Genomic DNA, 23,938 nt, shown 5'->3' with positions numbered 1-23,938 from the left:
AGCAGAATTCTGAACCTCCCCTCCCATTCAGCTGAATACACATTATTGTGCAGTATACAGACATTCCTCAGGTTATTCATGGGCTCCATTCTCAAAGGCTTTGATGATGCTCAAATTTGCCTGTCAATGCCTAGCCATTACCTGTGAATACACAACACTGCAAAAATATACATTCTGTATGCACTATCATCCATCCACCCATCATCCAATCCTATATCGCCCCATGAGGAGCGCAGAAAACTAGAGCTAGGCAAGTTGATCCTGACATTTCAGATGAGAGTGACCAGTCTCACTCAGCCCTAAGTGGCATAACATGAGCAATAAACCCCAACCACCCCTTGGATATAAACCTACACAGGCTTAATCCAACTGGAGCACTTAATTACCCATTGAACCACCAGGGACCATAATTTGGTTATACAGTTACCACCCGATATAGTAAATGGTTTCCTGGTGCACAGGAAACCATTTGGCTTGTCAGAGTCACCCATAGGCAGAAGGAAGAGGAAAGAATGAAGTAAAGCAAGACAGAAGGGGGAGTGTAAAGTCGCCCATAGGCAATAGGATGAGGAAAGAATAAAGCAAAGAAAGACAGATGAGGATTAAAGGTAAGAAGGATGGAGGAGAGGAAAGGACAGACACCTGAAACCAGCACTACACTGAGTGGGTGCTTCATGTACTGTATACACCATATACACAGAGAAGACAAAATATAAAATTTCAGTGACATACCTTGATGGCAGCTATCTCATGTTCCTTCACATATTCAATCTGACCCTCTCCAACACCATCACGATACACTAACACCATGTTTGGTTGAGCTCCATTCTCAGCTTTGTAGTGGTGCAAGGCATCTGAAGAAGCACATGAAAAGAAGGCTGTTAAAAAAGGAAAGTGACATCTTTTCTCTAAATATTTCCCAAGGTGATAGGAACCATCAATTGCCTAGCTGAACTTGTATAACTGAAATAATCATTATTACAATACAGTACTTCATAATTACGATAACATAATTTCTAACATAACTTTGGAAATCAACAAACTTTTCACTCCAGTTGCAAAGTTGTCTGTAAGTTCCTCTTGGTTGACATGCCGTGCCACCTGTGAGAGGTATCGAGTCCACTGCTGATTTAGAGAGGAGACCACTGCCCCATACGAGGCATTGCGAGCACCTTTTTCATGGTAAGCATCGTATCCTATCACCATTGCACTCTGTTGTGTGGTGAGGTAGAAATTCATTACTAATTACAAAGAGAATTTAGGTAATCAACCAAACTGAAATATTCTATGATATAAAGTACAGATGAATCAGACCTTATTAGCATTTGCAGGTTGAAGAAGATAGGACTGTCCCCCTTATTTATAAAAAAAAAAAAAAAAAAAAAAAAAAAAAAAAAATCTTACATAATTCAAGCTCAGAGAAACTTGGTTCTCATACACAAGGATAATCAGCTTTTTTTTTTTTTTTTTAATAATAGATGTATTTTGCCCATGGTTGTTAAGGCAGAGTTTCACATATATCTGACAGTCACTTTGGCAATGATCCAATTAAACGCCGTACCATACCCTTTATTAAATGAGGGACCATAACCTTGTCATGGGCTTTTCCATACAGAGTTCGTACAGCCAACCCACTCCCCTATCCATGGCCTCGTCAAATTCCATGCCTTGTTTTATCAAACAATCTTCTATCTTATTTATCTATATTCTCCTTGGTCTCCCATGCTTCCTCCCACTTTCAACTCAATCACATATACCAGTTTCACCATCACAGCTAACTACATCCGTTTCCTCCAAAGACCATATCTTCTAAACAAACATACACACACACTTCCCTCCTTTGACCTATTTCCACTGTTCTTATTCTCTGACTTTTCACTTACAGGCCAGACTAGTCTCATACAAACATCAATATAAGCTTTATGCTTCACAAAATCCTCTTACTATCTCCCTACTTAGACGTCTTTTGTATTAAGGCCTTCACAGCATCAACTCCCTTATAGAGCCATTCTACTCTTCATTTTACCTGTATTCATTTTTATTTTTTAATTTTATTTATTTATTTTCTTTGCACAATTGGCTTTCTTTTCCAGTACTGCACCAAGTTACTTAAAACCATTCTCTAATTTAAGTGACTCTCCATTCACTAGCACACCGCACCAAAACTCACTTACTCCCACTTCAGAACCCAAATATCAGCCACCCTCATAACTTCATCTGTGAGTAGCCCTTTACTTAACATGGACCGCAATTACACAGTGCCCATATATTGTGCCAAAAATCAGTGAGGTGCTTCAAAAAACACAAAACACCTGTCATTACATGATAAAGTCACAGAACACATCTAGACACACGAAACAATCATCAGACAAACATAACCAGATGCTCTTTGACAACATCCCACCTCCAGACATCATAACACTAGCAATAAAGAATCATCTACATAGCTACTGTACTTACTGAATGCCCCAGGCAATACATCTCTATCAGGCCACTATACAAGCCTCCCTCCCCAATATACACCCACCAGACGTATTATTTAACTGAGCTGATTGAGTTCATCCAGCCAGGCTTTGACCAGGACATCATTCAGCCCTCCTAAGTTATCAACTTGGATTTGGATTAAGTGGAATAACTGATGACATGTGCCACACTGGTAGAATAATCGCAGACAACACAACACATAATGGAACACTGCTCAGCATTCATTACACTCAGACACACCACCAACAATATAGGGAATATATGGGATAGTCCTACAAAGGAAGATGTTTATCTGCAGATGACATCTCTTTGATCAACTGGAACTGGGTTACATAACAACTACTAATTTCACTCAACCTTCAAAAATAACAAGCAAACCATGACCTAAAGTATTATAACCCAGAATATTTGTTACAAAACCAGTATAGAACTAAGATCTCTCTGACTTAGTAACAAATCATTTTTGTCCAAATTACTGTACCTTAACTGGAATATGCACACCCCACGGCTCTCCTCCAAGCTTGCAGTTAATTTGAATGGCAACCTTTGTTGCCACAGACATCAGGCGCTGTTTCTTGAAGAGAGTTCGACTCAAGATACACTAGGGCAAAGATAAAATAAAATATATCAGCAACAAATTCTACATTCCCAAAGGGTAACTTTGATTTTTATTCTAAAATAACTATAATTCTGTCTTATGTAACCTATGATTTTAATGATATCCTTAAAATTTTCATGAAATTAAACAGAAACTGTGCACCTTATCAAGAATGGTGTTAAAAATTCTCTTACCAGCAACAGTGAACATCAGGTATGAGATACTCCACCCATCACCATTAATTACCTTCCCCATCCATCTTTACAACAAGAATGTCTCTTTTAACCCTCCAATTGTAGTGAGGTAGTACATTCGTGTGCACCACAAGCTGGCCCCAGGTCCATTTTTTCAAATTTCGAAAATCAATTTTTTTTTCTTATATACAGAAAGAGAATCATCTGGCACACCCAGCAAATGAGTTTTTTTGCTTCCTAAAACTATCCTCTGATTTGCTGATTCATGGAAAAATTCATAAAATTATTGCACATATACCATTAACGTGAAAGCACATGGGCGATAACATCCGAAATGAACTGACCGCCTGAGTGATTGGGATGGTAGAGCAGGGTTGTGTAAACATACCAGTGACCTTCATTCCCTTCCCATAAATGTTCACAGCCATTTACAGATCGTGCTTAATTTGATGTCTACAGCGCTGGCACTGGAGGGCACTGTTCAACGTTGGCAGTTATTGAAGGGTTAACCCAATCCATAATAATTGATGATGAATAGCTTGGAGATCTCACACACCCTTTTTCCACTCTATTTAACTACTTAGACATCAAACTCTTCTTACCCATGCTGCACTATCATCACAAAACTATCAACAGTAATCAATTCCACACCCCTTTTCCACTCCAACACTGACACTTAACTACTCAGACATCAACCTCTTCTTACCCATGCTGCATGATCACTGCAAAACTAGCAACAGCAATCAATAACTTTCATTCCACAACATACATATGTACACCCTTCCATGGTCCTCGTTTCACCTGCCTTAGGCTTTTTACATATCCGTAAATACCATACCGTCCTCTTTACATAATACCATAAAGTCCTCCTCGCATGCTTTCTCCATACTGTATGACTGTATCTGACTGATCTACACATTCCCAAGCACTCCTAAATCCACCCTGTTCATTATACTCGAGACATCTGGATATATTCTGCAAGTTTCCTTTTGCCTGCAGACATTTTACTTGCTTAAATGTTAAAGAAATGAAAAATCTTCCCCTCCTTCCCTACACCTGCATACAAAGTAAATAACCATGTACTAAGTGAAACACACCTGACTGGGAATTCCCATCTTGATGCTGAGGTGTCGCTTAATGGCACTGTAACGATCCATACGGTTGTTGGGTAGGATGGCCAAGACTAGTTGCATCCCTGCACATCTGTTCAGCTGTCCAACATACTCTTGGGCACTGTCACTGTTCAGACTGAACCTGTGCCAGAAGAACTGCCAAAATGAGATAACATCCGATGGCATGACTTAATAATATAGTGAATATGTATATCAAAAGTGAGAGAGCTGGTGTAATTAAGGGATTTGATAATTGAATTATCTTCATGCTTTTTCATCCTACCCACAAATGGGAAGATGTAAGGTACAGAAAGCAAGGAAAAAGAAAGAATGACAATGGAAGAACTAATCAACAGAAAGCCAAAAGAAATGAACCATATATTCATTAATTACAGTCTAGCCCCCACAATTCTAATTACTTGTACCTCAAGAGCACATCTTTCCGCACATCATCATCATCATCCGGACTCCTTTCCAACCCTAGGGCAAGGTGAGGAGCAGCATTGTCCAGATAACAAAAGTTTGCCCAATTCAATGGGCCATGCTTCCATTCACTTGTCATTCAAGCCCATGGAATCCTCGCTCCATCTGATGGGCCAAAAGGTTTCCACCATGTACTGTAGCTTCACATATACCTATTCGATCTAGTCAATCAGAGTGCTGTCATTATAAACGGGTGCCAAATCCCTGGTCATATGCTTCTCCCCACAAAACTTATCGTGCCAGCTCGATCTCTTGTCAGATCCTTAGTCTCACCAATTTCCATACCTCTCTTCCTCATACACTTATCCATCATATCTCTCCACCCTCTTCTTGGCCTACATCACCTTCTCCCTCCTTCAAATTCGCTCAGATATATCTTTGGGGTAGGAAAGGAGGTCGAGATGATGATGATGGTATATCTTCTTCACCACTTTATTGTTATCCATTCTCTCCACATGACCATACCAACTCAGTACACTCTCTTCGATTCTGGTGTCCACATACTTCCTCACTCCGCATCTTTCATGAATAACATAATTTCGTATCCCATCCACTCTGTACTCAGCATATGTTCCTCAGCAGTCCAATCTCCACTGCTCTCACTCTTGACTTTTCATTTTCATGCCAAACCATAGTTTCACACCTGCATGTTAAAGTACGCATTAATACTCCTTCATGTAAGCCTCATGCATCTGCAACACTCAAGTCTCTGTTTCTTATCAAGGCCTTCATAGCAACAGCTACTTTCCTTCCTTATGTCACTCTACTTTCCACTTCCTTTGCACATTTCCCTCTCTTTTCTATCACTCTACCCAGGTATCTGAACTCTCATCAATTCCAGTCTCTCTCCATTCACAGCAACATCTCTCTGGGAGTCACCTTCTCTCTCAATAACCATCACCTTAATCTCTTCTACATTCACTCTCATGATGACACTCACAGACATCTACAAAACTCTGCACTTGTCTACCAAGCTCTTGTCCGGTATTTGCAGGCAGTACTGCATCCTCGGCATACATCAAATCTGAGATATTTCATGAATCATAACTCATTAACAATGCCTCAATCTTACCATTACTTGTGTTTCTACTTCTTTCATCACCCCATCCATAGACACTCAACCCCCTGCTATCACGCGTTCAGCTATCATGCTTATCTGCTATCACACACACATCAAATGCACAACCATACATGATATCACGCACCCCAAGACCGCTATCACGCGTCGAGTTTGAAGACAGGCTAAGTGAAACTCATTCACACGGTACTTCATATGAGGTTTGCAGAGGATATGATGGTTAATTGGAATGGTAACGTGGTAAAATTCCTGATTATAGCACGGACATTTGGAATGCATCTGAATGGATTCCTGCCGAGGACACGACAGGCAAAACAGTGACCAAAACCCATTCGGCTCGAAAGAACATATCGTACTACAGCATTGAAATTTAGCCTAACGCTGAATACTTATCAATATTGTATTTTAGAATAAATATCAATCTATTTGAAACCCTTATAAAGAGTTAATATTTCTTATGCCCAAAAAACTGTGATGTCGATAAAGTAATCACGTGTTTACAACTGAGACAGGGCTCTGACAACAGCGTGAGGAACGTGTATGATAGCGTCCAAGTTTTGTTCCACTTACATGTTCCTCAGCCATTCCTGATATAACGTACCATGTGATACCCCCTTTAGCTGTGGACACTAAAGAAATGGAGACAGCCAAAGAGATCTGGCGGGCAACTAAGCCACTCCCAAGCCTCGGAACCCATCAAACCACCCAAGCCGTAATCCTTATAAAAGTTTGATGGCCTTTTATGTTGTTTATTTATTCATTATAATGTTATTATTAATATAATAATGCTTTATTTCATGTTAGAGGAGAGATTGGCAGGAAATCGTAGGCATAAAGTGGTTAAAAGTTAGAAAAATGGGCCACCGAAAAACCAATTTTCCCACTGATTGTTCAGTTCAGCTATCAAGCGCGTTTCCTGTGACCAATTAGGTGCGATAGCAGGGGGCTGAGTGTATATATTGAACAACCATGAGGACATCACACAACTTTAACTCATGCCAGCATTGATTGTGAACCATTCACTCAGATGCCCAACCACCCTTACACAAGCTTCACAACCTTTATAAAAGCTCTTAACGGCACCTAGCAACTTACCATCAACGTCATACATAAGCAAAACCTCCCAAAATCCTTCTCTGTTTAACTTGTTATACCAGTATGATTTCCTAGATCTATTACTGCCATAAACACCTTATAGTCCTTCTCACAAGCCTTCTCCACTACCTATCTCACTGCAAATATTTGCTCCACACATCCTCTGCCACTCCTGAAGCCACCCTGTCTGTCACTCACTAGGCCTTCTGTTCTCTCTCTTACTTTCTCTATGATAACTCCTCCATACACCCTCCCTACAACACTTATCAGAATTATGCCATGACGATTCTTACATTCACTTCACTCGCAGAGGTACAATCACAGCCTTTTTCCACTCTACTTGCTGTTTCACTCATCCATGCCTTCTTATATATCTCGACACATGCACTTAATAATTACACATATTAACTATATATACCCTCACCCTGCCTTATGATCAACAATACCCCCAAGAATGCACACACAGATATCAACAGCACCAAGAAAGCACACACTGCTGTTAAAAACCTATTGTTTTACAATGCAAACAACTTACGTAGCAGGTTGTCCAAAGCTCATACCCATGGGTGGTCCAACACGTTGCAGAGTTGTGGTGAGTTCTCTGGCGTCATTTGTGAACTTTGATGGGAACACTATTGCCCATTTCTGAACATTAACTGGCACATTCAACTTCAGTGCTGGAAAAAGAGAAAAAAAATTATAAAAAGCAACCTCCTCTCTTCCTATTTCTCCTATCTTTCCTGTCACTTCTTATTCCTTTTCTTTTCTTTACAGGTGGCTTTACACTGAGTGACAAGCCAAATGGTTTCCTGTAAGCCAAGAAACCATTTACAATGCTGGGTGGTAACCATATAACCAAACCATACGTGCTCCCTACGTGTCAACAAGTGGGTTGGTGGAGGGTTGGTGCCCCTCCCTGTAAAACAACTAACTCAGTGTCAAATGGCCACCCTTTGTGGGATTGTGGTGTCTGGCAATAGATAGATAGAGATATAGGAAATAATTTTAGTTTCATGACAAGAGCAAAAATAATTCTACTACTACAGATTTAACTTCCCTAACACACACAACAGAAGACTGTAAAATAATGGCTTCCTAAACCACTGTAAAAAGTTAGCTTACATCGTGTTTCTCTTGACCAATCAGCTGTCTTGCGATTGTAGCTAATGTTTTTCCCATCCTGAACAATCTGTTCTTCAGGAAGCATTCGACCCTGAACCTGCACTAGGTTTGGTGACAACTGCAGCCCCCAGTCAGTCAGTTCCTGTTTAACCTAGTGAGGATAAATTCGGAAATTAAAAATGGATAATTATTATTATTATACAAAGCAAAAAAGATCACAATCACTAGCATTAACCACCTTCATCCTAAATATATTTGTCAATAAAATAAAACTAGACAAAGAGAATCAAAAAATGAGAATGGAATGTACAGAAGGAAAACGATTTTTATGTTCCTACTCTGTTGGGTCATGCATCCATTCAAGCTTTGAAATCTTCAATTCCACCTTACAAAAAACCCAATTATGAATTGCAATACTGTACTTCTTTGCCTTGATTAACAGTTTGCCTGGGTATTAAAATGCCTAGAAAAATTCGAAAAATTTTGCCTTGAAATTGGAGTATTGGGATTTTCTGATTACTGGTGGCCAGATTAAAGGACTTTTACTGTATGTATGTATATATATATATATATTATCATCATCATCAGCCGCTGAGGTCCACTGCAGGACCGGCCCCTCCATACTGAAGCAGGGACGATACAGCCAATGTATCTGTACCCAGTGGCTTAGGCTGTCTGGTAGAGACTGTATGTAGGGTGAGAAAGGCTTGTGAGTGTGATTGTTGTGTTGTAGTGGCTTTGGATGTGTGTGTAGTCTGTGAACCAAGTGTAATCGGCCCGCCTTAAGCCGATTGGGTGCAAGCATACTAGTATGCGACACTGGTCCAACCACAGCATCCCTTGTATCCGCCAAAGTAGCAAGTGGCTTGGTGAACGCTTCCCAAAGTTTTTACAACTCTGGCGGGAGGCGAACCCGTTCTCATCCGCGTGCAAAATGCACACTCTACCACTGAGGCTCCATGAATATAAGTATATACATATATATATATATATATATATATATATATATAAACACAGATTTCCACACAACTTCTTACAATATTACACAATGAGGACAAAATTAAGGAACTTTTATGAGCATATAATGGAGTAAACAGTTTATGAATATTTTCATCATGCACATAATTGACTGAAATGTTAATATTTCATTATCATCTTATTTGATTTTCCTTGTAAAACAAGGAGTGGGAGGGGATCCAGAAACTGGAACTGGACAAGGGATTTGACCTGAGCCCTGCCTTGCTTATAATAAAATTTGTCGCATTCTCTAGTTACCACTGGATTGGCCTCCCTTGGCAGTTGGTGCATGCTGACTAAGGCCCATATTCATGTTGCTTGAGGAGGCTCCTTAGCACCTCTGCCTTAGCAACTTAATTCTGGATATGGACTGTTAATATAATTTTGCACATTATTTACAAAGGGTATTATGATACCAGAATGTTTCAAATAACAAAGAAGAGGACAGCAAGGTGTAATAGGCAAATACGACCTTACCTTAGCATTTGTGGCAAGATCCTTGTTGAACTTCAACAGTGTTGAAACTCTCTTGTCTGGGCCCATGCGCATATACTGGGCCAGATCCTTCATCATATTGAAGTCTCCACGCATCTCCTCAGTCAGCCCTGTCATCACACACAGCTCTGGCACAAGATAGATATTCCCTGCACCTCGCCTCAGATCCCGTTTCTTGGGCTTTGACAACAGCAGAGGCTGGCGAGGATCACTAATTCTGACTTGGTAATTCTGAAAATGATAAGATTTATAGTGTGGCAAAAACTGAAAGGAATGGAAGGTTAAGGTAAAACTTTAAAGTCATTATTACCACTGTAGACCTTCTCTCACACTTTCATAATCTTTTCCGCTGCATCATTTATAACAAATATTTCTTTCATCTTTCCAATCACCAACAGCAATTGATTCTCAAATGTTGTCTGGTGTCTTGACTCCCAGATAGATTACCTATTCAATCAAGCAATAGTGCAGCCTTAAGCTTACTCATGAGTGCAACAGCCACAGTGAAATATATCAAGCATCTCTGCATTTCTTTTTCATGATACTCTGAAATGGATGAAAATTCCAAACTTTCACAGATACAAGATGTTATGATTTTTTAAAACAAACAAGAGTACATATAAATGGATCATGTACTGTAAGTACTCTTGCAGCATGGGCACATGCTGGAAATTTGTTTAAAACATTTTCTATCTATCTACAGTCAGACGCCATAATCCTGTAAAGGGTGGTCATTAATCTTTGAGTCTGTTGTTTTACGGGAAGGGGCTATAACCCTCCGTCAATCCACCTGTTGACAAGTATTGGTTGGTTATATGGTTACCACCCTGAGTAGTAAATGATTTCCAGGATCACAGGAAACCATTAGGCTTGTGACTCAATGTAAAGCCACCTGAAAAAGAAAAACAGGTAATAAAAAGTGACAGGAAAGATGGGAGAAATATGAAGACAAGAGGGCACACAAAAACAATGATAAAAGGTGAAGGAAGAAGTAGGCAGCACTACATCAAGAGAGTGGATGATGGTCACAACCATCCATCTATCGTACCTAATCCAGTGTTGCCCCATGAGGAGTGTAGGAGCCCAGGGCTAGGCAAGTTGTTCCTGACATTTAAGATGAGAGTGACCAGCATCACTTATCCCTGAGTGGCATTAAATGAGTAATAAACCCCAACCACCCTTTGGATATAAACCTACACAGGCTCAATCTGGTTGGAGTGCCTTAACCCATTTGCACCAAGTGTCCTTGATATAGGACGGTGCTGGGCACCTTCAAAGTTTAATAAAGAACGGAACCGCACGGCAGGGACCCACGAGCTTCACGACTGTCAGCCGACCGGCAGAGGGCAGTACATTTAGTACCCATCCAGCAAAATCCCTCACACAGCAACTCTGGGAGCTAATGGGTTAATTACCCACTACCCCACCAGGGGTCATAGTAGTAGTTGTTCCCTAGGCAATCTGGCTGAACACCCCCAAGTCCCTAAGGAAGGCCATGGCTGAGACTGGGCTTTCCCATAGAGCTCTCAAGGAGAGTATGTTGTGTTGTTGGTGCAAGCAACTGTGTGCAATGCAGTCTTCCATAATGTGCATAATAGTATGGGGTGCTGTGTTGCATGCTGGACAGGTGTCAGTGACGGAGTCATCCAGCCTCTTCTGATAACTCAAGAGGGCTGGATGATGCCCACATCTCAGCCTGGCCAGGTGGACCCTGTCCTCACGAGGGAGGTAGGAATCAGACGGGTGGATTTCAGGAGGCTGTGCATGCAGCTGCATGTTGTCTTTAAGTGACTGAATGGAGCGGCGAGTGATTTGTGTGTGGATATGCTCTCGGAAGCTGGCTTGAGGCATGCGAGGGGAGAGAGATGACAGTATTTGTGTATGATATCATGTGCTGGGTATTGTTTTGATGTTCCTTGGTGTGTGTGGATGTGCTGCCATGTAGTGCAGTGGATGGTGTGGATTTGTGGAGGCTGCGGCAAGAATTTGGGTGCCTCTCATGTCTTGGTGATCCTTGACTTTGAGGACTTTGGTTTCTTGGTGTAGGTGGTCCATGGGTGTGGTAGCTGTGCAGCCTGTGATTATTTTTAGGGCCTTGTTCTGTATGGTCTGTAGTGTTGTAGTGTGTTTTAATATGGTTGCAAGCACAAGCAGGGCTTGCATAATTTATCAATGAACGTACATACTGTTTGCATAATGTGGTGGTGGTTTCTTTGTTGTCCAAATGTTCAAATGTTGTATGGGCAAGTGACCTCAAGGCACTGAGTCTTGGTGTTAATTTATCTTTAATGTTTGTGTTGTGTTGTTTAAATGACATTGATTACTGTATGTCACACCAAGGGTGTGTGTGTGTGTGTGTGTGTGTGTGTGTGTGTTGGGGGGGGGCAGGGGAGTGTTGTTCATGGTGAGGTGTGGAATATGACTGTGTTCTGCTGTCCAGTTTGTGACAAGGGTCGGTCACTGTAGAATTGGCTGGGGCTATTGCGAGTCTGTTTGTGGTGAACCATTCGCGCAGTGCTTTGAGGTAAGGTTGGAGGATGTGTGCAGCTGTGTTTGCGTTTTGGTGTGTACATGTAAGTGTTATGTTGTCCGCACAGGAAGGTATGTGTATTTGTGGTGTGTAGGGTGTGGGTATGTCGTGCATATATAGCTTAAAGAGAGTATGGGACAAAACAGATCTTTGGGGGACGCTGTTTGTGAAGTTTCCAATGTTCAAAGACTCACCAGCAAATGTTACATGTGCACATCTGACTGCTAAATAGTTTGCAAGCCATCTTTTTGTGTTATTGTGCATGTCTGTGTTGAATATTTTGTTTGTGAGGTTGTGGCAGGGGATGGCATCAAAAGTTTTGATAATGTCTAGTGTGACTAGGAGTGTTCTATGTGGTGGCTTGGCTGAAGTCATGCCATTAAAAACTGTGTAAGATCTGAAATCGTATGGGGCTAAAAAAAAATAATAGTTAATATTTAAAAATAAATAAATTAATTAATTAATCACTATATATACATATATATATATATATATATATATATATACATACAGTATATATATATATATATATATATATATATACATACAGTATATATATATATATATATATACAGTAATCCCTCTAATATCCGAACGCCCAGTATCCAAACATCCCCACTAACCGGACATAATCGTCCCGGGATCCAATATTCCCAAAATGGTCCGAGGGGGGATTCCCGCCCATAATTTGAACTTGGCGCGCGGGACAGCTTTGTTGTGGCGTGTCATTCCTCCGACGTCCGCTAGAGCGCCCCTGCATCCTTCCCACTTTCTGCCTGTCTCTTGTCGCGAGTGAACGCTCGTCGTCATGGCTGCCCACGAGTCTCGCTTTTGTGGTGGTGCCTTACCTGCTGCAGGCACTCCCGCTGCTCTCGTGCCTCTTATTAGTGTGTGTGATGATGGCCCCGCCGCCTGAGAATAGGAAGAGAGTGGTGTTGACTCTGGAGAAGAAATGGGAGATATTGGAGAAAGTAGATGCGGGGTGGTCTTCTTCCCGCATCCTCCGCGAGTTCAACCTGGCCCGATCTACTTTGTTCGATATTAAGAGATCCCGACTTCTCGTCGAGAAGCAAACGCAACGTGGAGAGGAAGGTGATGTTTACTCCCAAGTTTGCTGAAGTCGATCGCTCTACGTTGATTTGGTATCGACAGCAAAGTGCTGCTGGTGTGATGGTACGTGATACGGTGCTGAAGGCTGCTGCTGAGAAGTTCAATAGGCTTCACGACGCCCTAGACTTCAAGGCATCCGAGGGTTGGTCTTCGCGTTCAAGTTACGGCATGACCTTACCAACCGTAAAGCTCATGGCGAAGCTTTGGACGCCTCGGCGTCTTCGTGGAGTGATGGATGTCCTTCCTGTCGTCTGGTATCATTCTTTGAAGGCATGGTTTACAGCCCACATCTTCAAAGACTGGTTCCACCGCCACTTCCTCAAGGAGGTCATACATTACCAGACGAAGACACTGGGAATCCCGCGCGACCAGGTCAAGGCCCTCCTTCTCCTCGACAATGCACCTGCCCACCCGTGCGACAAGGACTTGGTGGCTGAGAATGGCCGGATTAGGTGCATGTTTCTGCCACCTAATACGACTGCTCTCATCCAACCAATGGACCAAGGAGTGATCGTGGCAACAAAGCGCCTATACCGAAGGAAGTTCCTGGACAAGGTGATGGTTGTTCTTGAGGACGAGGAAGAGCACAAGGAGGGACGGGACATGCAAGGCCAGCGGACTTTGGAAAACCTTTGCCCCTACAACATCAAGTCTGCAATCTACAACTGGGCCAGTGCATGGAAGTCCCTGTCAAGACTCTAGAAAATGGTTGGTCTCGTCTGCTTCTCGGAACGGATGTGGAGTACAATTTCCTAGGTTTTGACAGGGATGACTTCCATGCACATCTACGTACACTTGGCGACGATGTTGATGTGGACGATGTGCGTGAGTGGTTGGATGACGACAAGGGCGATCCTCGGTATCAGACATTGTCTGATATCGAGATCACATCTTCAGTTGCAGGTGTCAGTACCCAGCTTGAAGATTCTGACGAGGATGGCGACGATGATGCAGACTCCTCTCAGCACGACACTACTCCAGCCATCCCCAAGCTGAGCGCACTCCAGGAACACCTACAGTGCTCGTCAGAAGTATGGAGCGCCCTGCGTCCCTCCTGAGAAACAAATCTTTCAACATTGAAAAAACATATAAATAATGCATTTTATTTACCTTTAGTGCTTCGTAGGGTAGCCTTTACGTTTCTTCACGGACCTGAGATGTCTTGGAAGTGAAAGGGCGAGGCTCCTGAGGTGCTGGAGTGGTATTTTGTCCCAGGAGTCACGAATGGCGGCTTCCAGCTTAGGCAGAGAGCTCACGTCCTTCCCTTGGAGACTCTTCTTTACGAGGTACCAGAGGTTTTCAATCGGGTTGAGGTCTGGGCTATTTCCTGGCCAGTCTGTCATGAATGATACCTTGCAGTCACGAAGCCAATTGGTGACCGATTTGGCCTTGTGAGCAGGTGCACCGTCCTGCTGAAACACTCGTGCACCTGTTAGCTCGAAGGAGTCTGGTAAATGATCACACAGAAGCTCCAGGTAAACATCCTGATTCACTCTGAGGTTCTTGGGAAGTACAACAAGCTTCCCCAAACCCTTCCCTGAAAAACAACCCCATACTATGAGTGAATCATGATGTTTAACTGTGCTTTCTACATACCGTGGGTCAAGTGGGTCACCACCTTTGCATGCTCCTCTGTTACAGGTAACACTAAACGTTGCCTCATCAGACCACAACACTGACAACCATTGCTCCTCACCCCAATTTAGATATTTATTAGCAAAGGCAAGCCTACGAATTCTCTGGCTGCTAGAGAGAAGAGGCTTTTTCACAGGCCTGTGACTTGTGTAACCAAGCTCATGCACCCTACGAGACACTGTTCTCACTGACACCTCACCAAACACTTCTGGGTTGCTCTCCTTAATTTTCCTTGCACTCACACGAGGATTAAACTCCACTGCACGTTTTAAAACATTGACAGACCTTGGGGAAGTTTTCCTAGGCCTACCAGACCTCGGTTTCTTTGTGGGAACTTCACCACTGTTTTCCTCCCGAAACCGCGCACACCAACGACGCACTGTCGATCGTGCCACACCAACCAATTCACTAATATCCTTTGTCTGGTGGCCTGCCTCCTTTAGAGCAATGATCTGGGATATGATTTCACTCGATAGTTCACGGGTAGGTGCCATAACAAAGTTTTGAAGGCCAAAACACTGCGGGACACTCGGTAAAAAATGGCGCAATTTGAGAGGGACACTCGGCGGAGTTCCTCTCTCTCAGGCAGCCCGTGGGCGACTGAGGCGGGAACCAACCAGCGCGTCAGAAGGCCCCAGGCTACCGTGACGTCATGCTCGGAGCTCAAACTTGTGGCTCAATTCTTACCCCCAAAAATGGGTGATTCTTTTTGGGCCATAAGTACTGCGCGCCCGGCGGACAACGCTGAATACTTCTGACGAGCACTGTAGAGTTCGTTCTCGACTACCTGGAACACCCGGACTGCGACAGGGAGATGGAGCCCTTGGGACTTGTGGAGGAAGTGCATGCTTTCAGACAGCGCATAATCAATCGTCAGAATCGTCGTTCCTTGCATCAATCAATGACTGAGTTTTTTCAGGCCCGTGACCCTCGCTGTGCCCAGCCCTGGCTCCACTCCGTTGCCTCCCCAAGACAGGCCCTCATGCTCCGAGCCACAGCCCAGCACATCAGCCACGGTGGAGTCACCGCTCAACGTGAGTTTGTGTCTATCTTCAGAGTCGTCTGCAGTGGGTACGCCATCACCACGACCCAGCGACGCACCCCTAGGTCACCTGCTAGTGATACCCTCGGACTCTGACAGTGATTAAACAGCAAGAACTTCTCCACTAGACCACATGGGAATTTACAGTGTTGTGCAGTGAAAAAAACAGTGTGTTGTGTTAAGGATTTACGGTTGTGAGTGAAAAGACAATTTTTGAACTAAATTTAATGTATAGACTTGTTTTTTTTGCTTTAGAAAATGGTTAGAAGAGTGGGAAAAGTTAAATTGCAGAGCGCAACACTTAGTAAGTTACAATGGAGCATAAGTTAGACAAGAGTGCGCACTGTGAAGAGAACGGACTTCTGAGTGCGATTGACTAAGTTCAATGCAAGACTTCATGAACAGTGTACTGCAAGTGCTTCAGGAAATCCTTCTTACTGTCAGAGACTGAGAGGAGGCGGTTATTCATCAAGATGGCCATGGACTTGCTGTAAGTAGGCAGAATGTTTCATACTGTACTTTTTTCCATACTGTACTTACCTCAAACACCTCATTTCACTCTTTAATGTCCTTTATTGGTGTGAATAGGGTGTTAGGAGCTATGCATGTGCAGTAGGAAGGTGTTTTTCTGAGTCAGGCTAGGTTAGGGTCCATAAGTACCAGTCCAGGAGCCAAGGACTTGTAAGTACCCAGAATGTTGAATATTGTATGAACCTACCTCAAAAACCTCATTTTATGCTTCATTTGCTTTTATTTCAGCCTTTTATGTCCCTTATTGGTGTGATTTGGGTCTTAAATAGGTGCTATGCATGTCCAGAGGGAGTTGTATAGGTGTTTCTCTGAGTTAGGGTCCATAAGTACAAATCCATAAGCTGGGGCCCAATATCCGGACAGGACCACTATCCGGACCTGCCTATGGCTCTATTACGTCGGATATTGGGGGGAGGCGGTGGCTGAATCGGTAGAGAGGCGGCCTGCAGTCCTGATGGACCCAGGTTCGAATCCTGCCTGGGGCAGGGAACAGTTTAAGGATTTGAATTTCATGAAAGCAGACTTTCCTGATCTACCAGATGACCCACCGACATGTCATAAAAGTACCCCCGCTAATACCAATACACCAGTCCTGTATGAGACAGCCCTAGCATGTATTCAATATGGATGGTGGGTGTTAGCGCCGAAGTGGTGACATGTACAGAGAAGTATGGTATGTAGGAGGACTACTGGGCCTTGAGAGCAGGCTGTGGAGCCAATGCTCTGAGTTGGACACAATATATATATATATATATATATATATATATCATCATCATCATCATCGTTTTTGTTTTTAAAGGCTCCAACATGCTTGCATGTGTCAGCCTTGGTCACCTAATGGCGGCTCTCCACGCTGCACAATCCATTGCAGCCTCCCTGTTCATTCCCTTAACCCTGAGGTCAACCTTAATGACCTCATCCCATGTCTTTCTCGGTCTACCCCTAATAACCCCACCCCCAATATTAACACTTCTCACCTTCCTCACCCAATTATCATCCCCCATCCTCTCCACATGTCCAAACCATCTCAATCTACCTCTCCTCATCACAACACCAATACACTCCAGTCCCATCCTACCTCTCAACTCATCAGCCATTATAAGTCCACTGCTGAACAAAGGCCTCCCCCAACCTTCTCCACGAATTCCTTGGCTGAGCCAATCTTTGCCAAGTTTTCCCTGCAAATTTCTCTATCTCATCTCTCCACCTCCTGTCTGGCCTTTTTCTGCTACGCTTACCATCTCTTGGTGTCCCGTCAGTCAACCTCTTGCTCCATCGATTATCCCTTGTTCTTGCTACATGGCCTGCCCACTCTGTTCTTTTATAACTTCTATAATATCTTTGACTTTAGTCTGCTCTCTCACCCAAGTTGATCTTTTCCTGTCTCTTAAAGATATTCCCAACACTGACCTTTCCATTGCTCTCTGAGAATGAATTAATTTATTTTCCATCGATTTTGTCAGTTTCCAAGTCTCACAACCATATGTCATAGCTGGAATTATACATTCGTTATATGCTTTTCGTTTCATACAAACTGGCAAGCTACTTTTCATAATGTCTCTATGATTACTGAAAGCTTTCCATCCAATTGTAATGCATCTTTTTATTTCGCTATCAATATCTTTCGTTAATTTTAGTATTTGTCCCAGGTAATTGTACTCAACTTCTTCAAGAATTTCTCCACTTATTCTTATGACGCTCTTTGATGTTTGAGGATTAAACATTACTTTAGTTTTACTCTGGTTCATCTTTAGCCCTACTTTGAGACTTTCTCTGTTCAGGTTATTTAACATTTCTTGCAACGTCTCTGCTTTTTCTGAGATTAGGACAATGTCATCTGCAAATCTTAAATGGTTTAGCTTTTCTCCATCTATGTTTACTCCTTTGTTTTCCCAGTCTAGCTTTCTGAAAATACTTTCTAGGCATGCTGTAAATAACTTTGGTGAAATTGTATCTCCCTGACGCACGCCCTTCTCAATCTTAATTTTCTCTGAGTCCTTATCTAATTTAACTGTAGCAGTTCCCTCTTTATATATGTTTTCGAGCAGTTTTACAATGTTCTCATTCCCTCCTTGTTCTTGCAATGAATTTATAATTGCTATGTGCTCCACTGAGTCAAAAGCCTTTTCGTAATCAACAAAACCTAAGCACAGTGGTTTATTATATTCTGTAGTTTTCTCAATTAGCTAATTCATTGTGTGCAGATGATCAGTGGTCGAATACCTGCATCGGATTCCTGCCCGTTCACGAGGTTGGTTTTCCTCCAAATTTGTAGCTATTCTGTTTGTAAATGACTAATAGCAAGCTAATGGGTCGATAGTTACTAAGGTCTTTTGAGTCGCCTTTTTTATAAAGTAGAATAACAATTGCATTACACCATGTTTTGGAAATTTTCTTCTGTTTTATACATTGGGTAAATAAGTAAGCAAGCCTATTTTGTACTTCTGCCCCTGCATCCAACAGTAAATCTGCTACTATTCTATCTTCTCCCGGAGTCTTCCCTCTTTTCATATTTTTAAGAGAATTACAGTATTTACTTCGTCTGGTGTTACCTCAAGTATTTCACTTGTGTCAACAGAAAAGTTAGCTATTAGTACTACTGTCTTTGATGCATACAGTTCTTTGTAAAATTCTTCAACTCGTTTCAGCATCATATCTCTGCATTTAATGGCTTCACCGTTTTTGTCTTTAGTGATGTACATTTGTTGCTTTCCAAGCGCCATTTTATTTCGGACCTGTTTCAGCCTTTTTCCTTTTTTGATGGTTTCTTTGCTTTGATCCATGTTTCTCATTCTTTTTTCTTCTCTTTGTCTTTTGTTGATAAGCTTATTTAATTCTGCTTGTTCTATTTCATCTTTCTTTGTTTTTACTTTCATTACCTTTCTTTTTTTCATAAGCTCAAGTGTCTTCTCTGAATACTTCCCAGCTCTGGTTGTATTAGGTTTTCCTACTACCTCCGTTGATTCTTTTAAGACTTTTGTTAGTCTGTCATTAAACTCATCAATGTCACATTCAGCATAACTGAGAGCCTGAAATCTGTTCCTTATTTCCAACTGAAAAGCTGCTTTGTTTTCGCTAACTTTTATTGGGCATATCTTTTTGTCTTTAATCATCTTCTTTCTTTCACTTTTGACACTGAATCTTGCTGTTCAACCCACCATTCCATGGTCACTTCCAATATTTACTTTGTTGATAACTATGACATTTGTGATTGTGTTATTCTTATTTGCTATAATGAAGTTGATTTCATTCTTTGTTTCTCCATTTGGGCTTCTCCAGGTCCACTTTCTCCCTGTTTTTTTGTGAAAGAATATGTTCATTATTCTCATGTTAAACATTTCTGCAAAGTTTACCAACATTTTTCCTCTTTTGTTCCTTTCTCCCACTCCAAATTTTCCCATACATGCTACTCCATTTTTTGATTTTCCAACTTTTGCATTGAAGTCTCCCATGAGTATGGTATAGGTGGTCTTTTCTTCTTCCATAATCTGGGAGACGTCATCCTAGAATGTTTCAATTTCTTCATCTGAGCTCTGAGAAGTTGGTGCATATACTTGTATCACTTTCAGGGTATATTTTTTGCACAGTCTAATTACAACCACTGCTGCTCTGTCAGATGCACTGCTGAATTTAACAATGTATATATATATATATATATATATATATATATATATATATATATATACATGGTATAGAGAGAGAGAGAGAGAGAGAATGATGATGATGATACTCCCACATGCATTATTGCTCTTTTATTCCATAAGGATCATTAATAAAGCTTCTTTTTCAGCCAAAATCATTTTCTTGCTTTTTTTTTTTTTTGCCATTTTCACTATAATGAGTTATCATCTAAATATCCCAATACAATACTGTCATAGGCCTCAGAAAGACCCTAAAAGTACATAATATTAAACAATTTTCATGGGTGGGGCTCTCAGCGCCCCTCCACACCCCCCAGCTGCAGTTGCTTGCTTCGCTCACCTCCCACCACCTTTTCAAGAAGCTATAGACATCTTTCTCCCGCCCCCTCCCTTGTGAACTTTCTGGCTACGCCCCTGAACCAAGCAGACCCACCACGAGCAGGCAAGCAACCGTTCCTACTGGGCTGTCCCGTGCAGTGGACCAGTTTTCCTTGTGGTGGACAACACCCTTGCACAACAAGGAATGGGAAAGTGCGTGAAGGTTTTAGTTCATGAATCAACACCGCATCTGCATCTCTCCACCCTATTAACCCCTACACCGTGGGGATGTTTTTGCGCTCCTTGTGCGTCCCGCGAGGATATTCGTGCTCCGACTGACATTTTAAAAATATTTGCCAAAAATCAGTTATTAGTCCTCGAATATTAAAATTATATATGCATATGGTATATAACTTCAGCTTTCTCCTGGGATGTTTGTTGAGCCTTCGTCATCTACCGTAGGACTTGTGGAGACTTCTGAAGTTGGGTAACGATGTCTCCACTCTACACTTCCCGGTACCCCGTAATATGGTTACCACTGCCTAATATTATAACTACAAACACTATTCTAAGAATTTCAAGTAGTTTGGAATCCATATTCTATTTAAGAAAAAAAAAAAAAAAAAAAAAAAAAAAAAAAAAAAAAGGTGAAAGCAATGTAAATTACGAGCGCAAACAAGTTTTCCTCCCGTGCTGGTTCCCCGATGTTATTCTGAGGCGAAGCTGTCATTTATTATTTAAAAATACACACTTTATATGCCTAGTACAGTCGACCCTCTGTCCTCGCCGGTTCCTCTGTTTGCGGTTTCGATTGTTCACAGATTGTCACCAGGGAAACCAAATCACCTTTTTTGAAGTCCAGAGAAAAATGGAAACACATTCAAATCGCGTGCCACACGCTGCATACTGCACGCAGCGCCACCCGCGCCACCCCCACATTGTTTTGAATCTCTCGCAGCAGGCTCTCTCATTCTAAGGTTCCGAGATAATTTGCCGTCAAAACATGGACGACACAATAAGCTCCACATCACCGTGTTATCTAGTTATATGGTTGTCACCCAGCATTGGAAAAGGCTTTCTGGGTTACAAGAAACCATATGATTTATCACTTCGTGCAGAGTTACCTAAAGTAGAAAGAAGAGTAATAAAATGTGAGAGGAAAGATGGGAGACATAGAAGTTAGAAGGAAAGACAAAGAAAAAGAATGGTAAAGGTGAAGGAAAAGGAGGCAGCACTCCATCAAGTTAGTGGATGATGTTACCACCATCTATTGCACCTTTACACAGTGGAACCGATATCATCTAAAATAGTGGCAACACAATTGAATACAGTATTTCCTCTCATTACCTTTTCACAGTATTCACGCATAATTTAAAACACTCACCTTCTCATAATACTCCACGTATGTAATTTCTCCTCCCTTGTAGGGAAACTTTGATGCAGGGCAAACATTCCAGTCCAGGTCATCCACTCTGTAAGTCTTCTCATTGTAGCTAGTCATCACTATTGCCCCCAACATAACCTTAGCTGCATCATTTCTCTTTTGGGAAGAGGAAAAAAAAAAAAATACAGTACAGACATTAATGGAAGCATCTAGCTGATTAAAACAACAGATATCCAAAAAGTTCAGTACAAAAACAGCAAAATTATACTTCCACAACCAATAATACATGTCCTAAACTATATCAATTTCCACTGTTAACCCGCCCCGTCCCGACCACTTTTTGACCACTGGTACCCCCCAATCCCGACCATTTTTTGACCCTTTTTTTTTTTGCTAAAACTTTCGCTTTTGGTGAGAAACATCGAAAATTCATAAAGAAATCGCTCACCTGAGGTTTAAAATACTCATTACAGGTAGGAGAGCCTCCTTACCTTACTGGGTTTTCTATCAGGCTGGCACCAAAGAAAACGAGTTCTATGGGAGGATTACTATTTCACACCACTCATAAACGGTATTTATTTATTTACTGTTACGAATTTATATGTAGTACAAGAGTATATTGGTTTTCAAGCAGTAATATAGGCATTATAAGCATTGTTTCACTCACTAATACCTGACCTTTTTTTCCACATTACCTGATCATCATTTCTAACCGTTTCTTCCTCTAATGCTATGTAAAATTTGTCCTCCACATTGTCATTGATTGAGGAATCACTCTGGCCCTGAATTTCGTACCTTGGCATGACATGGCTATACTGGCCAGGTCACTGATAACAGGTGAATTGCTGAGAAAAGGGCATGCAGGGGGGGGGGAGGAGGTCATGCTGGGTAAGGCATTGTCTCTGCCTGGCATCTTGTTGAGGAAGGTGTCCCGTGTATATGTACCAAAAATGACTCGCGAAAATTGAAAATTGTGGAAACTATGAACCTTGCAACTGCAGGACGTTGAAGTACGTCCTCGGGATTAGCTGTGACAAAACGTGAGGACGTGGAAGTACGTCCTCGGGACGGCGCGGGTTAAAAAGGTGCAATGGAGAAAGATACTCCTTAACCTCTAAATACAATGATAAACCTCACTGCCTTCATTCTTGTTAATGCCATGCAAATTAGTGTTCAATTAGGTAGCCTCGCAGAGTCAAGGAGACAAAGCATAAAAATTACCGGTATGCAAGAATAGTTTTGCCTGTTGACACATTACTTCTCGAACATTCAATCTCTGTGCTTAACTGTTTTCTCTAATCATTTACCATTATTTATTTATATATCTTTAAATCATACTTATTCAGTATTTCACAACAGGCAACAAATTAGGTATGTATGTGAGGCTGGAATCATTACTTGTGTTACTCTAAGGAAGTACCCATCTCACAATCAGCATCTACTTGTGCTGCAAGCAGCATCACAACTCCTAAAAGAATCCAAGTTAAGAAAGGTGGGGAAAATATGGTCTTTGTACATTACCTTTTCTTTTCATTCACGTTCTCAAAACAGTCTTGCATACATTAGACCAACCAAGCTCTCCAAGCTATCTGTCTTCAGGCAATTTCATTTCCTCACAACGTTGGTTATCTTTGATGCCTTGATCTCTGACTCCCAACTACAATCCAGCTGCCTAGCATTCACAAATTTAATATCTCCAACCAAATTTTCAATAATTCTGTCAAGTTCCCATCCTTACTCTTCCCCTTTAACAAGTACCATACAGTGTAACTTAGCTACAAGATTTCAGTAAGGGTTCTTAGTATTATCATGTACTGTACTGAATAATATCAGAGGTGAGTCATATCCCACAATGGGCAATGCTATCCTTCTTTACGCCCTTAACCGCGGGATTGTCTTGCTTTTTCTTGCGGCTCCCGCGGGCTTCTTCGCACTCCGACACTCTCTCTAAAAATATTTGCCAAAAATCAGTTATTAGTCCTAGAATATTAAAATCACATATGTTTAGGGCACATACCTTCAGCTTTCTCCTGGGGTGTTTGTTGAGCCTTCGTCGAGTACCATAGGAC

At 41.8% G+C, this 23,938-nt stretch overlaps 1 protein-coding gene across 1 annotated transcript in view; it reads right to left on the bottom strand.

The window, feature by feature from the left end:
- LOC145392352 (piwi-like protein Siwi) overlaps positions 1–23,938 on the bottom strand; it is a 59,026-nt gene that overhangs the window by 2,290 nt on the left and 32,798 nt on the right. The window contains exons 11-18 of the mRNA XM_080266753.1: positions 21,870–22,025; positions 9,661–9,909; positions 8,167–8,317; positions 7,580–7,721; positions 4,374–4,530; positions 2,966–3,085; positions 1,044–1,212; positions 733–854 (exon numbers count right to left, since the gene is read on the bottom strand). Coding sequence (XP_080122879.1) covers positions 733–854; positions 1,044–1,212; positions 2,966–3,085; positions 4,374–4,530; positions 7,580–7,721; positions 8,167–8,317; positions 9,661–9,909; positions 21,870–22,025 — 1,266 coding nt within the window. The remainder of the gene's footprint in view (positions 1–732; positions 855–1,043; positions 1,213–2,965; positions 3,086–4,373; positions 4,531–7,579; positions 7,722–8,166; positions 8,318–9,660; positions 9,910–21,869; positions 22,026–23,938) is intronic.

Source organism: Coenobita brevimanus, chromosome 22 (assembly GCF_032717465.1).
Source record: "Coenobita brevimanus isolate Jiangsu-jjx chromosome 22, ASM3271746v2, whole genome shotgun sequence".
In the NCBI taxonomy this organism is placed as follows: domain Eukaryota; kingdom Metazoa; phylum Arthropoda; class Malacostraca; order Decapoda; family Coenobitidae; genus Coenobita; species Coenobita brevimanus.
This window is presented reverse-complemented; position numbering and strand designations above follow the sequence as displayed.